Here is a 24252-nt window from a genome sequence, read left to right as displayed (position 1 = left end):
CTCCCAGATTCCCCCCTCCTCTTACTCTCACTCCTTAGAGAGGTGTATCTCCACCTTGTGCATCGTGTCTGGGCATGACCTGTTGCTAGGTAACCCTGGGTCACAGCTGCAGACTACGACAAATCCTTTTTTTTTATTTATCAGCCAGTTATGCGGGAGATGGGGGTTGTAATTTATTAGTTTGATATTGGGCGGCCGGCGCAACTTTGAGATTGTAAAAAGAAGTGACGGGGATCACCGCATTACAAATTCATCCACTTTTTTCTTTAAGAAAAAAAAAACCCACATGAAAATCAAGCATCTCCCACAACAAAGCCAATGGTAATGCACTTTCCATGCTGGTAATTGAACAGATGTGGTCTGAAGGCTTGAAGTGCCCAGAAAAAAAACATTTCCTCGAACAGTGTGTGACTGATTCATGTCCTAGAATGGAGTGGCTGCTTCCAGTTTACTTGGGCCATCCAAAACCGGTCATGAACAACATGACCAGTGCTGATGCATGTACACTCCTTTTCAAAACAATTCAGGAGAATCGAAGACTTCAAAATCGGACATTTACATTGTTGCTGAATTGAAAACAAATACGTAATTTCTTTTTTTTAATCTCTGTCCGTTTCCAGGTCACATCTGGCAATTTTTATTCATGGCATTGTAAATTAATGTAAATTAAATGACTATGAGATAGGCAGAAAAAAATATTGAAAAGTTCTTTTTAATGAGGTCTTTGATGTCCTTTCATTTTTAAAAGATGACTATGTGTCAAAAACATCCAATTTGAAAAATGTTCACATAAAATTACACCAAAATTGTAAAAATATGCTGTGACAATGAGAAAAATGATTAACAGATGAGTGTACAAGAGCAGAAGTCTAACCCTTAAACTTAATGTCCAAATTTGTGTAATGCAATTCACAAAACAGACTAAATTAACAAACAGCAACGCTCAAAGTAACTAAAAAGCTTCAGGGATGGATTCAAAACTAGAGAAACCTCAAAATGACAAACTACGACTAAAATAAAGCAGGGATCTAAATACAAGCAAAGTGACAAGACCTGGACAAGACACGAGCGGGAGCAGCTAGCTGATTGATGGACACAAAGCACGGGGCTGAAAATAAAACAAAGCTAACAAGTACGCATGAAAGAAGAAACAGGAAAACATGACAGAATATGAAACGAAACATAATCCAATCAACATAAAGTCACACAGATCTTGACACTTAAATTCACCCTCACTCTTAACCTTTCAAAAGGAAAGACGATTAAGTCACATTAATTGCACAGAGCTCACTATGTAACTTGAGTGCTTTCATTCACATCAGTGAATAAGCAGCTATATTTTCCCGCTTCAAACATGTAGTGATGCGTCGACATAAGAGAGTTTTTACACAAGGTAGGTGTGAACAACACGTCCTTGTGATGTGGCAAATTTAGAAGTCATTTATTTCCGCTTTGCAGCAACTTTAGATTGTGACACTAAAATGGTGATAACACATCCTGGCTTGGTATCTATGAAAAAATTTTTTGCATTTTCTATCCTCGTCCTGATGCAAAGTTGTCACGTCTTTTCTATAGAGTTACTTTGTCGAATGAGTGTGAAATCGAGTCGAGTGATCTTCGGGACCATCTGACAGTTTGCGCAACACTTGAGTGTGATATTAATGCCTTGGCCCGGTCAAAACTTCTGATTGAAGTCTCAGCCAGTCGCCTTGTTAAATCTCTCAGCTTAATGTGCCTGTGATGAATCTTTCTCACATGCTTCCTCCAGGCCATATCTGATCAAAACAAATGCACCTGCACTAACCCCCTCCATCCCTCCCCCCTTCCCCACCACAAGTGCAACTCCTCTGGGACGGGTAAAAATTGACTCCCTGGCTTCCTCCGCCAGGCAATTACGTGCCATCTGTTCCCATCTTGGTTGTTCCAGCTCATTTTGTTTCTGCGATTGTTCGTCTAATATCATCGGCCCGACAGCATGAGCGGGGAAGCGGGGGGCGAGGTGGCAGTAGGACACCAAAATGAGGAGTGGCATGAAGAGGAATTAATCGAATCTATAGCAGAAGCAGATCTTCCCCTCTGAAAAGAGACAGTCCCCCTAGAATGAGCACCATTAGCATATTCATCACCTCATATTACCTTCTTTATGTAAAGTAGGCCAGACTTTCTTGACCACCTTTTTAATGCCATCTGTGATGTCTTTTTTTTAATTGTTTGTTAGCAACAGGTCTACCCGCTTGCCGCATGGTAATAATAACGCATTAGCCTTCCTGTCATGTATCAAACTGATCTATATGGAAGCACGTATACAGTAGCAGGCTGTAATTCTACCTCGTGGAATCACATTATTATTTTGTTGAAGCAGCTATTGGACCCATTACTCTGCCACGCGCCAGCCCCAATGTGGCGCTGATTTAATTGCATCGATGTTGGACGTGAAGCGAGCATCAAAGGTTTATCACTTATGTCAATAATAAAAATAATAACGGGTGTGCCGGGCGTCACCTTAGGCAGAGATAATTCTCCATCTCTGCTGACAGGGCCGGAGATAGAAACAATCAGTCACAGAGGCAGCCGGACTGCCTGTAGGACCCCTGTGTGGTAGTGGTGGTGGGCGTCTGGGTGGTGGGGGTGGGCAGGCGGATGGCTTTTGGCTTCTATATGTGAGCGGCACGTGCTAACTAGCTCTGTTTGACTTTCAAAAGGATTTCATAGGATTTCATTATATTGAAGCAAACTTTTTGAGCAGATGGATTTCCCTGATTTAAATAAGAATTGATTTTGAGGCTGAACATACAGTATCTGTAGTTTATCACAATTAACAAATACAGTAACAACAAGGAAAACATGGGTTGCAATGGAAAGATGACAGTAATCTTTTTAAATGTGAAATTGCCGCTTTATTTTATTTTGCTGTGAATCAGCATGGGCTAAGAAATAACTATATGATGTTGTCTAATATTAACATTATAAGTTATTGTTTTATAGCATACTTGCTTGTGATTGAGTGCTTTCATTTTTTTGTTTTTTTTTGTTTTAAGTGAATGGGCCAAGATGCTGTCAAATGTCCAACCTGGTCTAATTTAACCGAAACAGAACAGAAGTGTAAAGCTTCTCCATCAACCCTAAGCTACAGAGTGGCTTCTTGGGCTCACTTTAACACATGACAAATGAAACAGCAAATGACGTCCACTGGAGTGCAGATAGATGCATTTCTGGGTCTATTTGTTGACGGCAGCTGTGAACACGCAGCTTGCTTCCACCAATAAGAGAGAAATATTGGCTGAAAACCGGAGGGAAAATTGCACTAACACGACGTCCACGCGCTCTACTGCTAAAGAAAGCATGCGTGAGCGCCTAATTGGATGTTTAGTCTTCAGTGGCTGTCCTGTACGGATTTGTGATACATTGCTGACGCTTCAGAAAAAGTCAGCCATCTGCACAATTTCTTAAAAATGTTTTCATAAAATTCAACAAAGTGGTATGGTCTTTCTTGGCCAGGAATATAAAATGGATGTACTGTTGATCTTTCTGCATCTTTCTGCTTGACAAATCCCAGCTGTGAGAAGGGCTTGTTGCTTCATTATACAATATTTCAGTTCGAATCAATATAGTACTGCCAATTAAGCGCTTACACGCACGTCTACTGAACTTAGGCTCTTTAATATTGTGTGTTTGCTGACATCTAGTGGTAAACTGGAGTATCTGCAGCAGTGGTTTAACGCCCCCCCTGACAAATAATCAATTTAATTGCGCTGACAATAAAGCGCGCTCTTTAGTTAATTATTTTTTTTACATTGTCAATCATTTCAGCTTGATTTTACTCAAACAAAGACAACCATGTCACTCATTTTATCACATGAGGACAGATTATTTTCTTTAATTGTAGACTGATTAGCATAGAAAAGTGTGCTCTTAAGCAGAACAACTAGCATTAGCATTGATTTACAACCCTTTTACTGCAATTAGAGAAATTATATCGTTAAATCGGTATTCAGATCAAATGTAACTGTATTTAATTGTAAATAATTCATTCACCAACACTATGTTGTTCAGGTGCTTAATTTGTAAGACCATTACCCCAAATTCATTTTGTTTTGACTAAAATGTAATGTTATTGTATACTAATTGTGACAATTGTGTGTGCGCGCGCATGCGCGTTGGGAGGGAGTGTCCGAGGAAGAGGCTGGTGAGAGGAAGAAGTGCAGGTTGGAGAGCAGAGTGGAGAACTCCTTGCGCGCAGGTAGGTTCTCTTTCAAAATGTATCATCTATTTTATCCATTATTGATCCATTCTGAACTCTCTACTGTGCTGTTTGTAAATTTCTCCTCTTTCGTCTCCTTGTTTAGTTTGAAACATTGTGGATCTTTAAAGATTAAGGGGTGGGCAAATCTCCAATATGCTTCTCTAATATTTGCTACATTAATTAATTAGCTTGTCCCAAAAAAATGGGTAATTATTATTTGTTAGTAGTTGTCCATTAAGAAAAAAAGAAAAAAACATTAATTCATGTCATCAAGCAATTGGTACCTGAGTTCAATGTAAAGAGTAAAAAAACACAAGTAAAATAAATTGAACATATTGGGATGTATTTTGTTTGATAACTAACTAAACAATTCATTAGAAATTCAAACAATGGAATAAAAATGTTTTTATTTAAACTGATTACAATACTTGATTTTTTTTTCCACCTTATCAAATTTCCCCTATTTTTCTTTAATTCAAATTGACATTCTTTTTTTCTCATTAAATAACAAGGTTGATTTACTCTAAATAATAATAATAATAATAATAATAATAATAATAATAATAATAATATATCTTAATAAACTTAAAATCCACATCCATTTCATCCTTTATTATATTCTTTCATTCTTAAAATGAGCCATTTTACACACACATTTTTCACCGCAGCAGTTTCCCTCTAAATTTGTTTATTAAACATACAAATTCAAAATTCAAATGTGCCCCCAAGAGTTTGCCCACTCCTTTTATGCTAGCTGATGGCATTTGTTTCTTATTTTGCCTCCGGACCTCAGAAAAAGGCCTCTCAATAACTTGGCCACCTGCACAGTTAATTTAACTTTAATGCTGTGTAATGTGAGCATCGTCTCATGCAGGTCACGAGGTTGGCGCTGATATGCATCCTCCCCATTCCCTCTCAATGATCCGTGATATTTTCCTCTCCTATTTCTCCCCTCCAAAAACAAATATTCCAACCTCAGACTTTTTTCTACTTTCCATCTTGTAAGATTTTGACGCTCTCATGTTTCCAGAAGCAATTTGACACCTCAGCCATTCATCCTTTGCAAAAGCCGTCTTCTTTTTTCCTCCATGTGGGTGGCAGGGCTGTGAAATTGCTAACGTGAACACAGTGCTGCCAAGAATTGTTTTGTCACGTCATTCTGCCATCCATTTAACACGTACGCTAGCTGTAATAAAAAATTCATTCTCAAAGGGACCGTCGTGACCCACTCGCTAGTGACACCTCTCGTTTCTCGGAAAGTCTTATCTGAAAGACACAGCTCACTTTCAATGCCTTGAGCGGAACAATGAGCGTCTGTGTGACTCCAGGATGAAATTATTTGGCACAGTTGAAGTGTTTTGAAGATTCATGAGAGGTTGGACTTTCAAACCACAAGTGGACATTGTATCAGACTAAAGTCAAATAAAAGTAGAACATGACTTGCTCTAGGAAGCAAAGTCAATATATACATACACATTATATATTTTTTTATGATGGATCAATTTGGGACATTTAAGTGACCAATGACTCCCAACATTGAGGTCTAGTAATATATAAAATTACATCCTCAGGGAATGAGAACAATGGTTACATGAGAACAATTTATAGTTTCCAGAGAAACTGAATATTGTGTCGTTGATGATGGATACGGTTGCACGCCGCCAATGCCGTGCCCCAGTTTTAGGAGGGAAAAAAAAATGGAAGTAACATGAGCCCTCATAAGTTTATTTGTCACAACTGAGTATGCGGGTAGGTCAAAGAGAAACCTTAGAAGAGCTAGTTCATATTGGAAACCACACTGTGACACCCTTTGACAAAACTTTTTCTTGACTGACCTTCTAATTTGGCATTTTCAAGCAATATTTTCTCTTTGTGTCTTTATAGGCAGAAAGCACGAACTGATCTGTGGGTTTTTTTTTTTTACTGCCAGCCACAATGTTACTGCACTCTCAAGATAGAAGACCTCTCCTCGGGTTTTCAGCCCTATTAACGCAAAGCATTCCCCGACAAAGGCAACTTGCATCTCCAAGGAGCCCAAAAGAGTCCATCTTTACGTTGCGTTCTCTCACCTCACCACTTCCCTGGGCTACGCAGGCACTCTCCAACTTGGAGCAAGGGGAGAGAGAACTGCAAAGCCTCAGGGAGCGCCAGCAAGATGAGATGGATGAATTGAACCGAGAGTTGGACAATGCAGCGATTGACGCACAGAGGGAAGAGCGTTGTCTTCTTGAGAAGGTTGAGCGGCATCACAGAGAAGCCCAGCGTCTCCTGAGTCAGGTGAAGAAGGAGAATTCAGCAGCAATGAGAGTTGTGCAAACACTCATCGATCAGCAACTTCGAAAGATTTGCCAGCTGAAGGAGCAGATCCAAAGATGGGGCGGTGTAGCCGGGGGCGCTAACAAAAATCAGCTGCAGAGAGGGGTGGCCGAAGTCACCCAGCCATGGGAAATCTCACTTACAATTAAAAGGGTCAGCTTCCTACCAACCAAGTCCAAGAATGTATGCTTGGGGGAGGTCAGTATCTATGAGCAAGGTAGAACCTATCCCATTGGTGTCTGTGGCGTCCAAGGACAGAAGTGTGCATTGCACTCAGGGGATTCAACATTTTCAAACACCGCCCCTCTTGAGATCCGTAAAGAACCGTCAACAGTCAAAGCGGGGCAAAGACAAAGTTCGGAGGAGAACACAAAGACAAAGAGTGGGAACCTGCAAATTGGACCAAAACAAAATCCATTAGGTTCTTCTGCGAATGAAGAGTTTAGATCATCAGTGTCTCCCATACCAAGAAATCGTGGTGTATCAGAGTCCTCCCAAGAGGACGGAAATAACTGTTCAGACATATGCGAGAGAGACGTCTTAACTGCTTTTCCAGTACTCTCTCATCAAGGAGAATCTGAAAGTGATGAATCGGATGGCAAATACCAACCAACCGATAAGACCTCCAGCGTCCTTGTCTCGCGTGAAGAAACTTCCTCCCCTCAAGAAAGTGAATCCTTTTCCAGGCACACTCTTGGATACCTTCCCACAAGAGCTAATTCGTTTTCTCAAAAAGCCCTATCCGGGTCAGATGAATCATCGAAGGACAGTGGAGGCGCTCCTTCGCCAGTGGCCTGTGAGGATTCGTGTTACATGTGCCCTGAGAATATATCGCTCAACAGATCCTTCAGGCAGGAGCACCGTCTTTCACTTTCTTCTGACAAGTTCTCTGGTAAACTAAGCCCCGTCAGTCCTGGTGACAAAGGCGAGTGTAGAGCTATCAGGAAGGTCAATCGAATACGTCTGGCAGCAGAGCCAACTCTCAAACAAACCCAAGGACATGACCCAGACTCCCAACCAGACAGCAATACTTTAAATGTCAGGGAACCACATTTCAGTAGCCAGACTTACGTTAGAAAGGTGTGTGGTTTACATTCTGTGAATCCATCCGTGCCAGACATGGAACGGGAGGGATCGCAGAAATACAAAAACAAAGACAACGACGTGGCAGCTTTAAGGGAGGTGGGGGAAGAGGGCGGCGGTTCGCCCGCGCTTGACTCAGCTTATCTGGTCAAACAGTTCGGCAGACAAGGATCAGGCCGCACAGATTTCAACCTGCCAAGCGGTATGCATGCAACTGTTAAAGGGCAGCTCTTTGTGGTGGATTGTGGAAACGCCCGCATTCAGGTGACCGACCCCAAAAAGAACATTGTGCAGCAAGTGTCCACTTCCGGATCAGAGAGATCTTCCCGTATCTGCAATTACTTTGACGTGGCTGTCAACTCAAAAGGACTCATCGCTCTGACCTGCGCTGCCGAACGGGCCGTGTTGGTCTTCAACCGTCACGGACGTCTCCTGCGGACGTTCGGAGGCGCGACGAGTGGTTCCGCAAACCAAGAACTGGACGCTCCCCGGGGGGTTACTGTAAACCGTCAAGATGATTTCTTGGTTGCTGACATCAAGCGTGGCACCCTGACCGCCCTGAAACTGGACCCCAAAACCGGGGCCAGGCTCCAACGTACAGTTGTCACTGGTTACCACAGGCCATACCTGGTGGCAGCTTGTCTCACAACCGGCCTCATGGCGCTCTCAGAAAGAGGCAACGAGACTGACCGTGTGCCATGTATACGTGTTCTGGAGCCCGGGTGGAATACAATACGAGTCTTGGGGGTCTGCTGCGGCCTTGGGCCTGTCCTATCCTGCCCTTGGGGCCTTTGTATTGACAGCAATGGGGATGTGCTGGTGGCAGACTGGGGCAAGCAGCACCACCGGGTTCTTCTCTACCCGTCCCAGGGTGTCGGCTGGCCGCTAGTGACAGATCATTTGAACAGCCCAAGAGGTCTCGCGCTGCTCCCTGATGGCCACATGGCGGTATCGGACAGCATGAATCATTCCGTCAAGATCTATCGCTACAAATGACATGCGGCTGATTACGATGACTCCAGAAGTTTGGGAGAGAACCTTTTGCTTAATTCGAGGATTACATTTGAAGTAGCACAGCATGCAAATTCCAGTCTAATTAGCTTGTACTGCTTACTTGTTACACACCTCTTTTCACAAAATGAGTGAACAAATGTGATTTACTCCTGATAGATAAATGTATATATATATTATCAAATCTGATTGTTGTATCTTGTCAAAAGTGAGACACTTAAATAGCAATAAACTTTAGAGCGTTTCTGATTTTTTTTGTTTGTTAATTTGATAGTAGTACAATCCCTCAATTGTTATTGAGATAAGTGTGATCCAACTTACAGGTTTTTCAAGATAATTGTACGACTACCATTCGGCTGATTCTTTATGCTTTGACTTGCGAGCGCAATTTTGAATGGCGGCAGTCAACGCAATCCATGACAGCAGTTTGACAGATAGTGAACTGCTTTATTATACTGCCCCCGTGTGGCAAAGACGCACACACCAGCGGGAGCAGCACAATAAATTAAATTAAATTTGCATTATATATACGTATTATTATGTTCTGATTAAATTTTTATCGACTACAATATTCAGAGTGCAAGATTCCATAATAACACTATTTTGCAAATGAAGCTGGAGGGCATGTTTATTTATAGTTTTTTTTTTTTGTAACCAGTGCAAAAATATATCTATTTAATAATTAAAAAAAGAAGACGATACCTACAGATAATTCTGCATTTAGTGAGACATTTTAGGTGGGCTTCTGACACACTGAGCGTCATTCATTCATTCATTCATTCATTCATTCATTCATTCATTTAATTATTTATTTATTTATTTATTTATTTATTTATTTACATCAATGCTGCTACACACATACTTCATTATTTAAGATTGCAAGTAGACCCTGAAGTGCCTTCAAGTACCCCTAGGGGTACTCGTCACCCCACTATTTTAGGGCAACGCCACCAATAGCAAGACGCTTTACTGCATGCTTCACTTGAAATCCGCGTCTTACGACCAGGAAGTCACGTTGAAGTGTCAATATAAGGTGAGTCAGAGTCATAAAATGTTACCACTTGTTTTTATGCCATGGTCAGTGGCACTAACAACAAATCTAAGATGTGCTTGTGCATTGTTGGTATGGCCAGCGCAATGTAAAGATTTGAACACTTCAGTCATTGAGTTGATTGTAAAAAACTCTTTTGACCCCAATGAACCTCGTCTGCAGAGGGACTGGTCGCCAATCGGTTTGCAGAGCATATACTCGTGCTGCTTGTATATTAGAATATCATGAAAAAGTTGACTCATTTCAGTAATTCCATTCCATTCAGTTTTTTTAATGAGTCATTGAAGTTTAGTGTTAGTAATTCTCCTATACAATTCAATATAAAACTTATCATTGGTCTTCCCGATAGTCATTGTAATCGTAATAATGAGATGTTTTGCTATTGTGCAGCCATAATTATATTCTTTCATGACACAAAACCCCATCTTTTTCAAATGTTTTTCTTTTTAGTTTGATGATTATAATTGACAACTAATGAAAATCTCATTCACCATTTCAGAAGATTTTAGTATTGTGGAAAGGTTCGACATTGAAGAAACCTGGTGGCACACTCTAATCAGCAAATTTTTTTCGAAACACCTGCAATGTCTAGTACGGTCGGCTGCGCAATCGTGGGACAGACTGCTGATGTGAGAGTTTTCCAAAAGATACACAACCATTGACCCCTTGACCGAGAAGGGCAAGTGACAACAGGTCAAGAGGCTGGCTTTTCACAGAGCTCTGCGTCTCACCTGACACGAATCGCTCCTCCTTGCACGTTTGAGCAGTGCTTATTGTCACACTGCGTTGCTGTGGTCATTCAAGCAAAACGAGCTCCAACTAAGTACTGAGTGCCGTACATGCTCATATTATTGATGTTCATACTTTTCACTTGGCCAACAATACATTTTTTGAGTTGATCTAATCAAATTTTTTTTTTAGATGCTGAATTTGGGATTTTCTTTTGTTGTCAGTTATTAACATAAGTATTAAAATAAATATTTTAACTGTCTGTGCATCATGAATGACTATATTGTAATAGACAAGTTTCACTTTCTCACACACACACACACACACACACACACACACACACACATATATATATATATATATATATATATATATATATATATATATATATATATATACGTATATACTGTGATTGCTTCAAACGGTTCAAATGAGGAAACCTGTTTATTTGCTGAAGGGGGATTAAAGCCACATTCTAAATGGATTGTTATTGAAGCTTATATATATATATATATATATATATCCTGAAGAGAAAATTGTTTGAAATAAAAAAATAGAGCATTTCTAGAAAGACAGGTTGAGTTGGTAATAGTGTTATTTAAAATGTGAGTAATAATTATAATGCTTTCAATTTAGAATAGCCTTGGCACACATTAGTTGTTTTCCCCTGTCCTTCTAATCTTATCAGGTAACCCAGTGCAAACGATTAATCACTTGCACACACCCACAGAAAGTCAAACTTTGACCACATTTACACGAGTTGCTCTAATTATTAAAACGTGGGCGAAACCACCACGAGACATTCAGTGCGAATAACCGACCGCCCCTGACCGGCACTGCATGGCGCAACCGCTGACATGCTAATGACTCCCATTTGTAAACATTCAAAGACACACAGTTCCAAGTGTATAAAAGCCCAACTGGTGGCCATCTGATCAAGATCGCTCACCATGAAGCTGTTCGCAACTCTCTGCTTGGGCCTCGTACTCCGCCTCAGTGCATCACTGTAAGTCATTTTTTTGTTTAATTCATTGAAATGCAACACTGCCTATATTTGCAATGTCCTTATAATTTAGAACTTCAACTTGATTTTAGTGATACTTTTATTATTTATTCTTATTTAGTTCTTTTTAGTAGTGTGTACGTATAATGCAACCCAATATAAACATTCTGTAAAAAAAGATCTATTTTAAAATGAATCGCATGATTTGGACTTTGTTTTTCCTAAATTGGTACAGTACAGATCGATTGGTCTGTCACTGACCCTGCACTGATTTCAAAACTTTGTTTGCAAAGCGGTTCAATTGAACAAATATGGGTGTGTTGACCGTTGACTTGTGATAGGTGCTGACTCATCCTGTTATGAGTTGAATTAGAAACTTTACGAACATGAATGTGAAACTTTAAAAATAATGTTGTTTTTTTTCATCCCTGACAGGCCCGTTGCAGATGTAACCAAAGAAGGTGGGCAGAGTTTTATTTGTTTTATTTATTTATTTGTAAGCCTGCAGAATATTAAATAAGATTCCAATATTCAAATGCAAAAGATGATACTGGTTAACAAAATTTTACAACTTTGCAAATCAGAAAAGCAAATAGATTTTATGGATGATTTTCACCGATTATTAAATTTGCCCTCTTTTTTTCTTCCCTTGAGCACATCAGGTTTTCATAATTAAAATGAATACATGCTGTTGGACAGTATAATGTAACTGATGACGTGCATTTTCTTTTTCCAACATTACGTTCATTTGATTTTCTTGTTTGTGCAATTAACATGAGACAGTCCACCGTGCAATAAATGATCAAATTCAATACATAGTACATATGTATATTCCTCTTTTCATTTTTTTACAGATTCAAAGCAAACTTAAAAATATTCATCTCAGAAATGTATTTATCAAATTCCCGTCGTAAGATTTGACCCATTTATCTCTTCCCTGCACATTACTCAACCAATTCAAACTATTCCAACTTCACATTCTCCTCACATTTCAGCAAAAACATTTTAGTTTAGACATTCTCTACTTGGAGCATTAAGGTGTAGCCTGACCTCCAACTTGGTGTGTGTGACTTCATTTGGTGTGCCTCTGTATTTTCCATGCCATAATAAAGATGGAGCTGTCCAAGATGCTGCCCTGCCGAACAGATGTGATGGGATAGAATTTGATGCGATCACTCCAGATGAGAAAGGAAAAGTAATCTTCTTCAAAGGTGTGCTAAATTTTATATAACATTACGTACATCATTTACATTGTGCATTCATGGGCGCATTGTCATGTGATGACACTTGAGATTCATTTCCTGTAGGCGCCCACTTGTGGAAAGGCTTCCACGGGCCGGCTCAGCTCTCCAATGAGTTATTCAAGGAACTTGATGATGACCATAACATTGGCCACGTTGACGCCGCCTTTCGCATGCACGATCCGGAGAACCACGATGACCACGATCACATCTATTTCTTCCTGGTAAGAGTTGACGCTTTGATTGGTGACGTGAGCTGCTCGAGCTGAGGTGTGACAAATGTGTCCGATTTTTCTTCCAAGGATGACAAGGTGTTTAGCTACTATAATCAAACTCTGGAGAGTGGCTATCCGAAATCAATACAGGACGACTTCCCCGGAGTCCCCTCTCATCTGGATGCAGCTGTGGAGTGTCCAAAAGGAGAGTGTGTGACCGACTCGGTTCTCTTCTTCAAGGGTATGTTGTTATGGCAACCTGTGATCATTGTGTTTTTCCAAAAAGTGTAAATGGCTCATGCTGCTCTCACAGGTCACGACGTGCATGTTTATGACATCGCCACCAAAGCTGTTAAAACAAAGACGTGGTCCAACTTGCCCGTGTGCACGTCTGCTTTGCGCTGGCTGGAGCACTACTACTGCTTCCACGGTCACAACTTCACTAGATTCCACCCGGTCTCAGGTGAGGTGAACGGCACCTACCCAAAGGATGCCCGCGATTACTTCACGGACTGCCCCAACTTTGGTGAGCTCATCAAACGTTCCCGCGAATGTCTTTTTAGCTTTCAGTTGTTATTATTGTTATGATTATTATTCCATGTGTGGGTTTACAGGCCACGGAGGAAATTATAAAATCCCTAAATGCAGCGAAGTCAAAATAGACGCCATCACCTCGGACAACCAAGGCAAAAAATATTTCTTTGCAGGTAAGGTCGCTTATACCGATAAATATTCTCTGAAACCTCAAGGACAGACAGAATTTGAATTTGATCTACTTCCAAGGACCCATCTACATGCGTCTGGACAGTCAGCGTGATGGTCTTCACGCATTCCCCATAGTGAGGACGTGGAAGGAATTGACCAATGGTGTGGATGCTGTCTTCTCGCACGCAGATAAACACTACATGATTAAGGTAGGCCTCATCAAAACGGCACTTGCGGCCACTGAAAACCGTGATCCAATGACACGATATAACCTTAGCCCTTCTTAAAGTGATGCTGTTCAACAATGCATGATAGTTTTACACACTGACAGAGGTGCAATACTTCACCTGCAGGGCGATCAAGTGTACATCTATAAAATGGACCCGCACAAGACCCTCATCGAAGGTTACCCTAAATCCCTTAAGGAAGAGTTGGGCATCGAGGGACATGTCGATGCTGCTTTTCTGTGCGGGGATGAAAATACCGTTTCCATAATCCAAGGTAAAACGTTTTGGATTTGACACATTTATCAAACAGAGTGTTAACAGTTCACTTCACTGTTTTCAGGAAAGAAGCTTTACGACATTGATTTGTCGGCCACGCCAAGAATTGTGACCAAAGACTACCCCCTGCCCATTTCTGACATTGACGCTGCTTTATGCGATTCAAAGGGAGTTTATGTGTTCAAAGGACCGTCGTATTACCATTATGAGACTGCCTTCACCTTGGGTATGGCTAGAATAGCCCCTGTGGCGGAAAGTATAACCCCCGATATGATGGGATGCCTTGAGTAGACACAAACTTCAGCTCACCATCAAAAGCAGGTCATGTGAATAATTCAATTTTGGTGAATAAACATTTATAAAAGGTTCCATCATTTTCCGATCATGTTTGTGTTATCGCCAGTGATTGAAAATTAAAGTCGGCTAAAATTTCTAAAGTAATCTAGACGTTGCAAAATATACTCTCTTTCAGATGTGGCGAGGGATTTTGTTTGAAGACATTGAGAAATGTAACACTGGTTTAAACATTACAGAAATTTGCTTTCCCAATTCCACATTAGGAAAAGTTAAAGAATGAGCGTAACACTCAGTATAACTGCAGCCTACAAGAGTCCAGAGGTCATGCTGGCGTTAGCAAGCATTCAAGGCCCTTTCACTCCCTCCACACTTTTTGTTCAATTAAAATCCCTGTGATTTTCACGAACAATAAAGGGAGTGCTGGCCTCAGCATGGCTTCACACTCACACACTGACACAAATGCTCACAAACGCACACCAAACTGTTTGATAGACGCCGATTGTCAACTGACGACAAACGAAGCAGATGGGCAACGGTACAAAATAAGTTTATTGAGTAACACTGTTTTAAACATCTGAGGTAAATGAACATTTACATCAACATGCTCTTCAACAAAAGTTTATATAGAAAGACTTTGTTACACACACACACACAGTGTGGATTAAAAGCAGGGTTTGCACTACTAGGTTTTTGCCATGGAAGTCCCTCAAACATGTTTGTTTAAGATGGAATTCTCTTGATCCATACAAATATACAGCAACAACATAACGACTTTAGATGAAGATCTTCATCATTGCAAATGAAATTTTTAAATTCTTTAAAGACAATTCTGTGTTTCTATTATCATCCCCTAATTATAGCGGGCTACAATGTCAATGTGCAATCCTTTATTAAAGGTTAGAAAACAGCTCGCTAACATTTTGTAAAATAAGCCCAGTTTAGAGACAAACGGTCTTTGTTTTTTTTTTGGTTGAATTGTAATTTTCAAAGTGCTGGAAGAACAGAATCTGGTGGTTTCATTCACTCTTGTGGGAGATTGCCTCACTTCACCCTCAACCATGGTGATCTGTTTAAGAGAGAGTTAGCTAGCTATTTAACTAAATAGCTATCTTATCTCATTGTACAGTGTTGCAAGTGAAATTCCGTGAGACAGGCAGGAATTTGTGAGAGGGACTGGAAAATAATAACAACCCACATGGGATATCTGTAAAAAAAAAAAAAGGATCATATCCCCCGACCCCCACCCCGAAACCTAAAAGTCACAATGATAATCTACAGCTAGTCTAGAAAATGAAACTTGTCCTATACAGAACAGCTAGAAGGAAGTCAACAGTTCTGTAACACACTGCAAACACAAGCATCAGAAAGAAATTGTACAAGTCCTCCAACCAAAACAGCCTATATGGGTTTGGACCCTCGGAGATGCTCAGCTCCAATCGCTCAATGACCTACAGTATGACCGCTGGAGAGGTTTGTTTCTTGCCAATGTCATCTTACAGTAAAATAGTGAGAAATCTCCAAATAGAACCAGGAACCTTTGAAAAAGAAGAGAAAAAAAAGTAATTCTGCATCACACGTTGATTGACCTATGATAGCCTCTACCCCGTATTTATACTGTATACATATTTATAATTGACCCTGATGTAACAGTAGAGATGTGTTTGCATCAACACTGAAACAATATTAATGAACACAAACACACAATTCCAACACACCCATGTGGCCCGTCCAGCCCCGTCATGATCATTAATAAGAAACAAAAGTGCAAACCTGTCTTTATCTCTCCAAGCAAAGACACTAAAGACAAATATGAAGACGTCATACTGCTGCCCCTAAGCTCTCAAACTTTAAATGAATCCAGTTATCATCATTGTCAAAATCAGCTTGCGTGTGCTTACTGGTGTGTATCGGGAAATTTCCAGGATTGCTTATCATAAATGATGTGTTTCAAACCACAAGGTATGAGTTTTCCCATTCAATGTGGACCAGACGATCAAGCAGCTCGTCTACAAAAAGATCCCGTGGCGTTTTCTTAGTTCAAAGCTTGAAACAAGGTCAGAGTTGCGGCAGGACAAATCCCACCTGCTCACAATACCCCGAGCATCTGACAGTTCCTAGCCAAGCAGAACATTGCCATGTTGTAGCAACCTCACTGTGGGACCGCCCACATTGTCCACCAAAAACCGCTCAACTCCCGTTTGCTCTAACTTCATTTTCCATGATTCTTAAAAATGGAAGCAGGAAGTAGTCCAAGTTCCAGTGCAACGCTCACGCAAATGTGAAAGTAACTAGGAAGGAATTTAATAGTTAAATTCCTTTTTATAATTGATTTCCCGTATGAATCGCAACGGCAACATAAATGGCTCAAACAATTGGTTTGCTGACTAGATCCGGGGGGGGGAAAAAAACGTGACGCCGGGACGGGACCTGCGTGAAAGCGAGACAACTGGCTTGCTGACTAGAAAAACAGGACCTGCGTAAAAGCGGGATAAAACAACAGGGCTTGTGAAATATGCTGGGCCTCGAGACACTAGGTTCAAAACTGAGATGTCCCAGTTAAAACGAGGCAATAATCTTGTGAATATGAATGGTCAAAATGTTTGTGATGGGTTCACAAAGGAACTGCTTTTAATATTGCGAAAAACGTGAAATCCAATGAGATTTAACCGATGAGCCAAATGTCGTGGTTGTGAAGCAGTAGGAGAAGTAGCACCCTACGCCAACAAGTTTGGATTGCAAAAAAAAACATTTGTGAGGTGAATAGTACCTCGCAGCACAACTAGCTGTAGCCTTCCGATGCCGCAGCTACATCCTCTACACGACTTGTTTTTTTTTTCTTGTTTTTTTTTTCCATAACATAATCGTACACATTCAACGTATCAAATGTTGCAGCGTTTGTGTGAAAAGCGAAGATTCTGGTACAAGCTACAGATGCGCCTTGTCAACATTTAGCATGACCTTTTGAACGTGGACCTCACGTCTCTCCTCGTTGTCTGTACTGTATTTGACTAGCTGCTGCTACACGTACCTATTTTATAATTGGGAATAGATTATCTAAAGGAACCCCTGATTGTTTATTTTACACACTTTTTTTTCCTCAATGTTTTCAAATATTCCTTCCAGTAGAAAAATATAGACTACAATTCTGTCTCCTCTTTTGTTCATCTAAGCAAGCGGCATCAGTTACCTCCGCCAAGAAGGTTGTGTTCTCATTGCTGGATTCTTTTTTGGTAGTAGTGCACAAAAAAAAATATTCAAATGATTTCCACAGGACCTTATGTAGGGGTGGGGCATTAAATATCAGTGCAGATCTGGATAAAGGTGCTGATTATTTTCAGGCATTCTCAGAAGTGGTTATCTATGGAGATTGAGTGAACCCATGCTTTTTGAGGGTGACTTTTGAGGTGACCTTGTCTGAGTAATTGACTGCCACCAAAACCTTTGTAATTACCTATACGAAGCACTCTTTTTGTCCAAAACAAAACGCCTTAACTCACTTCCACATTGTTCCTCGGCACTGACGTGCCACAAAACGGCATCGAAGCATTACTGTTGTCTAAAGAAAACTCCTCAATTCACATCTCTATAGTTTCTTGGCACCAAGATGGCGCCAATGTTATGCGAATAACAGGTTACACCAAAGAATCAGTGAATTGATGAATTTGTGAATAAGCGCGGATCGTTTGGCCTTGGCAGAGGTCTGCTCTCAGAGGGCCATTTTAGAAGTAAATGGTCATGTTCAGACATTGGCTTGACTTTGTCCAGTTTATGTTGTTGCTGATGACTGATGGGCACCTTGTGTACTTGTATCCAGATTGATGCAGGATTTTGTTGACGTTGCCGTGGTTACACAGCCAAATCATCAGGCCGAGCCCTGGCGCCGCTGCTCTCGCCCACCCGTCTCGACTTCTGCATATCAGGAGGCTGATGCATCTCCGCTTTGGTAATTACGGTGGAGTCGTCGCTCACCGTTGCCTTCTCCTCACTTGCCAAAGCCTCCTCCAGCGAGAGGAGGTAGAGACGAGCGTGGCAAGGGAGTGTGGGAAAAGTGGAGTGTTGCGACTCCGGCGGAGGGGGGATACTCGACTCCTCCGGCTGGGAGGAGGAGGAGGAGATTCGAGGTGAGGGAGGAGGGTAAGAGCCGGAGGAGTTTTTTCCATTGGCGTCCTGCATTTCCAACGCCATGTTCCTCCAGTTCTGCTTCTCCTCTGTCAGCTGTCTGTGGACTCCTCCATAAATGGAACCAGGCAGCGACTGTAACAGGAGGTCATCTGGGTGGAACAAGGTGCGGTCCATCTTGACAGAACCGGTTGCCGTATCGGGACTTAAGGAGATTACCTCGGCGGGACTGTCGGCACCCCCCTCGGCTACGCTGCCCCCGACCACACTCACGCTGGCGTACCTCGGCAAACAGTCGAGCGCCGGTGGACTGACCTCCTCGGGAAGAGTCTTGGCGTCTCCGGCTCGTACTGCGCCCAGCAGCAGGGACTCGTTGTCGACCACAAACTCATTCGTGACGCTTTGCTTGACTTTCTTCCAGCCCAGGTGGTAGATCTCCAGCAGGTTGAGGACCAATGAAAGGCAAGCCACCGCCAGCATGAAGATGATAAATATCGTTTTTTCAGTTGGCCTGCAAAAATACATAGTAACGAACAGTCATCAGGGGACATTCATTCCGGTTTCTAACTCTGCATTGCAATTTGCTAAGATTTGATTGATAGACGTAACATAGTAACAGGAGGTTGTACACAAACAAAGGTACTTACAGTGGGTAGTTATCAAAGAACTGACCTGGATATAAAGCAGTCCACTGTGTTGGGACAGGGCCAGCGGCGGCATTTATAGAGTGGCCTCAAGTGGAAGCCGTAGAGGAAGTACTGTCCCAGGATGAAGCCCACCTCAAACAGGGTCTTGAAAATGATGTTGAAGATGTAGGTCCTCAGTAAGGCCCCGCGGATACGGATTTTGCCGTGCTCGTCGCGGATCGGCGGCTTCTCCTTCTTCCAACCGCCGTCTCCGTTGTGGTAGAGGGGGTCGTGGTCCCCCGGGTGCCGACCTAACTTCCTGTTCTCGTCTTCCCGCTCCCTCCTCTTCTCCTCCATGCGTACAATGTGCAGCACGTGTCCCAGGTAGATTAGGGTCGGCGTGGACACAAAGATAATCTGCAGCACCCAGAAGCGCATGTGGGAGATGGGAAAGGCTTCGTCGTAGCAAACATTCTCGCAACCGGGCTGCTGCGTGTTGCAAGTGAAGTCGGACTGCTCGTCGCCCCACACGTCTTCGGCCGCCGCGCCCAACACCAAGATACGGAAGATGAAGAGGACGGTCAGCCAAACCTTGGGAAGCAAGTACCATAAAGGTTTGAGGAACACACAACAAACAACGAAGAACACCTCAAAGTGTGTCATGTATAGTTTGGAATGGAGCTCGACAGAGGCAGAAGTTATGGGAGAACACGGAACTGGCGTAGACCGTTACCTTTCCTATCACAGTGGAGTGTTCCTGAGCGTTCTCCAACAGTCGCCCCAGAAAGCTCCAGTCACCCATGCTTCACACGCTTTTTTTTAACCTGGAGAGAAATTGGTCTGTAGTTAAGACACTTAACCACTTAAAAGTAGTTGATACTCAGAATCATCATTATTTGTCAAGTATATGAAAAGAGACAAGGAATTCCGCTGTTCAAATAATACGGAGATCACCAAGAAAACACAAAGGCGATAGGTAGAGCCAACCCTCAAAGCGATTTTTGATGGTGCCTCCTTCATTTGCAATTGACAAAAATCAAATAGCATTGTTTGAAAAACATTACATTGACTTTACTTTTGTTTTGTGTCATATCTGTGATCTGCTTTGTTTCCCAACAAATTGAAACAAGTGAATGAACATATCCTCTGTGATGATTTCAGATTTTTTTCCACCGGTTCTACTAATGAATGGTATTTAGGCATGCAAAAGAATTACTGCCCAAACACAGATCAATTGTATTTAACTTTTGAGATCATTATGCATAAATAAAATATTATTATTTATATTATAATTGAATCATTATTTGAGAGCAGCTTTATTTTCCCCATTTTAGATGTATACAGTTTAGTTTAGAATTTTGGATGAAGCCTACTGAGCTCAAATTCTAATGTTAGTCCTTATAGTAGTGGTACTTGGCAAGCCAAGAACTTTTTAGATGGTACTTGGTGTGAGACGTTTGAGAACAATAGGATGACCGAATTAATAACTTTTAATTGGTCGTGTAATTTTGCCTGAAATCTACCATTGATTTGTTTGGAAGCAGTGGAACACGGCGTATTATGGGACCACAAAAGAAGCAAAACTTACAAATATATCCTTGCGTTGCCAGTGACAAATCCATCGACTAGAAAGCAGAAGAAAAAGGATATCTGCAAAAGAGAAAAAAACACAAAGTTTGTTTGTGTACGATTAAATCCCAAAATACAGTATGTATCGATGAACTCATGTGAGACAGTCAGGTCTTTACATTGAACCCCAACTGCTTTTTTTGAAGAGCAACACACCAATGTTACATTAACAGCAATGCATGCCACCTTGAAATCAACTTTATACACCAGACTTGTTCATGTGAACGCTTGCAAGAATTTGTGCGTGTGTGTGCGCGCCGCAGGGCTGGCTGGCTGGCCGCTGGACAATGGCCGGCCATCTGTGGGAAGTGAATGAGTGGATAACAGGTTGTCCCTGTTGAATGCTGGACTCATCACATCCCAGGAATGCTGAGGAGGGCAAATGTTTGCCTGGGATCAACTGATATTCACAAACACACACACACACTTACAGTAGCCTACTCTACTACAGTATGCCTAACGCATCAAATTCTAAGAGGTTGAGCAAGGTTGCCCACAATGTATTTGGTTGATACGCTACGTTTTGGTTGTTTGTTAGTCAACAATACGACACAAAAACGACTCGATAATAATATGAGGAATAATGAACCTGAGTGACCTTAGTGATTGTACACTCTAGTTTACTTCTGAGATGTGATGCAAAGAATTCCATCGCATGATGCCAATAATAGCGGTTAAATTACAAGATCATATTTTTTTTTTCAGATTTGCGAAATGAAGAGGAACTTAAAAACTACACTGATTCCTCATTCACCTACAAATGGCATGCCATCAGGAGCAGGTTCAGGGTCTTGGGATCAAACCAAAGTCGACCACTCTACCATGCCGCCCCCTTTTAAAGCATTTCAAGTTTGCAAATGAACCCACATCAAAATATATTCCCAAATATTTGCCAGCTACACCACTGTGACTAATTTGCATACAGACATGTACATGATGTGTTCACGTGATGAAATGCCACCCGCCCTACGAATAATAGAGAAGCTGCCAGATGGATATTGTCCCAGCGGCGCCGTGCACTATTGATGGCGCAGAGGTCTTTGTCCTCAGTCAAACGGTTAACTCTTGGCCAACTGTTTGCACCCCCTCAAAAAACAAGCACACAACAAAAGTTTAAAGATAAGCAATAAACTCTCTCTCGGTTCCACTTCGACTCATATGGAGGCGCTGGACCCATGTTAATGGGTGGACGTAAACACAACAAGAATTTAGCTGCAGAAGTTCTCCTGCCCTGTGCATAAAAAGATGTTCTCAATGGCTCAAAAATATCTTTGGATATCTTTGTCAATTTAGCAGTCTGATATCTCATTTTCAGGTTAACAACTTGACAAAAAAAAAAAAAACGTATATGGTATATACACACGCACACAGGAATGAACTTGGAAGTTGTCAATAGGCTATTGTAAATGTGGCATTTCCTTCACATCTTTTAAATCAAAACAGAACACTCCTAATATGAGAACCGATTTACATGACAAAACTGCAAACAAACATGCACTGCGCGTTAGGCAAGAAAAAATGGAGACAGAAAATAGACACAAATGTTTTCAAGTTTTAACCTTGCTAAAATATATTTTGGAAAAAATATCATTAAGCTTCACCTTTGACATTACTAACAATCATTGGAAGTAATAGGAATATTCAATCCAATCTTTTTTCACTACTGACGATTCCTAATTTTCATCTAAGTAGCATCCATGTTTCAAAAACAATCGCTATAGTCTAAAGAAAAAAACTAGGCTGAAAAAGTTGCAAGATTTCTTTGCTCATCATTAAGATGATCATTCAAAATTTGAGTGGGGATTAGACACATTTGAATGGTTTTTAGTTATTCTGTTCACATTTTTTCAACTCTTCTTCCAAGAGATGCCCAAATGTCTGTTTTCCATCACCATGATCAAAGAAGTAAATCAACATGGGAGATGACCCCCCGCCATACACACACACACTTTCAACACCCACCTTCTTCCCACTCTCCTATGAGCACATCTGCCCAAGCGAGTCCTCCAATCCTTCTTCTCCCACAGGTGTGTAGGAGGCGACCACTCGTGGAGTAGGGGTGATGAGCAGTAGGGATGGGGGGGGGCAAGGAGTGGGGTGGGGGGTAAAGAGAGAGCAAAAGACTAGCTGAGAGAGCAAGGGAGAGTTTAAGTGAAGCAAAAGAAGGAATGAGGCAAGTCCAGTGTGAAGACGGCGCGTGTGGTCCCACCAAGGCCAAGCGCAGCGGCTGCGTCCCGCGTGGCCAGGGCCGTCCGCCTCTGTCACATAGTGTGCCCCCGTGCAGGGGGTGCATGGGGTGGTGGGGGCTGGGGGATGGATGGTGGGGGGTTTAGTGTGGTGTGCGGATAAGGATGGGTGGCATGTTTTATGGGAGGGAGGAGGGAGTGGCAATTTGTAGTCCAAATTTATCGGATTTGTCATTTCTTAGGTATTTCCCAAAAATAAATAAAAATCGCCATTAATAGTAATAATTGCAGGAGTCTTGTGTCTACATCATACTAGTGCTGTGCACAAATGAGTCGAAATTCGTTCACCTGTTCGATTGGGCACGGCATGTCGATTTATAATTTTGTGGGATGTCACTGGAACTGCCGTTTTGTTTACACGGTAATTGACCAACTTGTGGGGGAAATTTAAGTGCTGCTTCCCACCAAGAAATCCCACTTTCTACTCAAGTAGCAAGGAGGAGGATGGCACAAAAGTGGCCAGTGACAATTAACACACAAATTCATGTTTACATTCTTTCTGTCGCTTGAGACACTATGGCAATGACTGCATGCAGTCGACAAAGCCCAGCAGGCATGCAATGCCGTTTTTTTGAATTACAACACAATATAGATTTCATTACACTCCACTATTTTGCAGTTACTTACTTTTTCCTGTCCAAATCCATAAGTGAGGCAGAGTGTCAAATTGAAAAGGAAATTGGTGGTAACATTTTGGCAGAAGTAAGGAACACGTCTTTATTCCAAGACTGACTGCCAACAAGAAAGACAAGACACAAGTGATCAAAGCAATAACGACTTCCAAGACTGACAGCCAACAAGTGAGACAAGACACAAGTGATCACAGCAATTAAAATAATGTGATGTACCAAGGAATGTACAAATAATCCCCCCATAACTGCAGGCCTGCTGGGTGAGAGGCCTGGGTCCACTGTTGCAATAATAAATAATAATGAAGTCATGAAATTAGAAATTGGTGCTGCATCACTTGTTTGGGGTTTTATTAATCGCCCAACAGTCGTGAATCTATACGGTGGGATTATCTCTCAAATGTATGGATTTTTTAAAATTATTATTGCTGTGTGCAATTAAAGTGTGAAGCATGATTCTAACGAACTGAATCCAATCATTATTAATATCCAGATAAATGTGAACACAATTTCCTGAGAAAACATTACTTTCATGCAGGCTTTATACTGCTTGACTGTTTAACTCATGACTGTCACAATATGGCGGTCGCTCTGACGCATTTAAGG

At 41.6% G+C, this 24252-nt stretch overlaps 2 protein-coding genes across 2 annotated transcripts; one reads left to right on the top strand and one right to left on the bottom strand.

Annotated features, from left to right (window-relative positions):
* Nucleotides 1-11312: 11312 nt before the first annotated feature.
* On the top strand, nucleotides 11313-14474 carry hpxb (hemopexin b). Its single transcript, XM_037241971.1, has 10 exons — nucleotides 11313-11439; nucleotides 11872-11897; nucleotides 12549-12647; nucleotides 12744-12901; nucleotides 12980-13133; nucleotides 13206-13418; nucleotides 13507-13599; nucleotides 13676-13806; nucleotides 13951-14098; nucleotides 14165-14474. The coding sequence occupies exons 1-10, from the start codon at nucleotides 11384-11386 to the stop codon at nucleotides 14389-14391; spliced, it is 1305 nt and encodes a 434-aa protein (XP_037097866.1). The 5' UTR covers nucleotides 11313-11383; the 3' UTR covers nucleotides 14392-14474.
* Nucleotides 14475-18030: 3556 nt separating this feature from the next.
* LOC119116520 (gap junction alpha-3 protein-like) lies at nucleotides 18031-22846 on the bottom strand. Its single transcript, XM_037241961.1, has 5 exons — nucleotides 22734-22846; nucleotides 20731-20792; nucleotides 19876-19966; nucleotides 19189-19733; nucleotides 18031-19027 (listed from the first exon to the last, which is right to left on the bottom strand). The coding sequence occupies exons 3-5, from the start codon at nucleotides 19942-19944 to the stop codon at nucleotides 18244-18246; spliced, it is 1398 nt and encodes a 465-aa protein (XP_037097856.1). The 5' UTR covers nucleotides 19945-19966; nucleotides 20731-20792; nucleotides 22734-22846; the 3' UTR covers nucleotides 18031-18243.
* Nucleotides 22847-24252: the final 1406 nt, after the last annotated feature.

The sequence above is a fragment of the Syngnathus acus genome, chromosome 2 (genome assembly GCF_901709675.1).
Source record: "Syngnathus acus chromosome 2, fSynAcu1.2, whole genome shotgun sequence".
Classification (NCBI taxonomy): Eukaryota; Metazoa; Chordata; class Actinopteri; order Syngnathiformes; family Syngnathidae; genus Syngnathus; species Syngnathus acus.
This window is presented reverse-complemented; position numbering and strand designations above follow the sequence as displayed.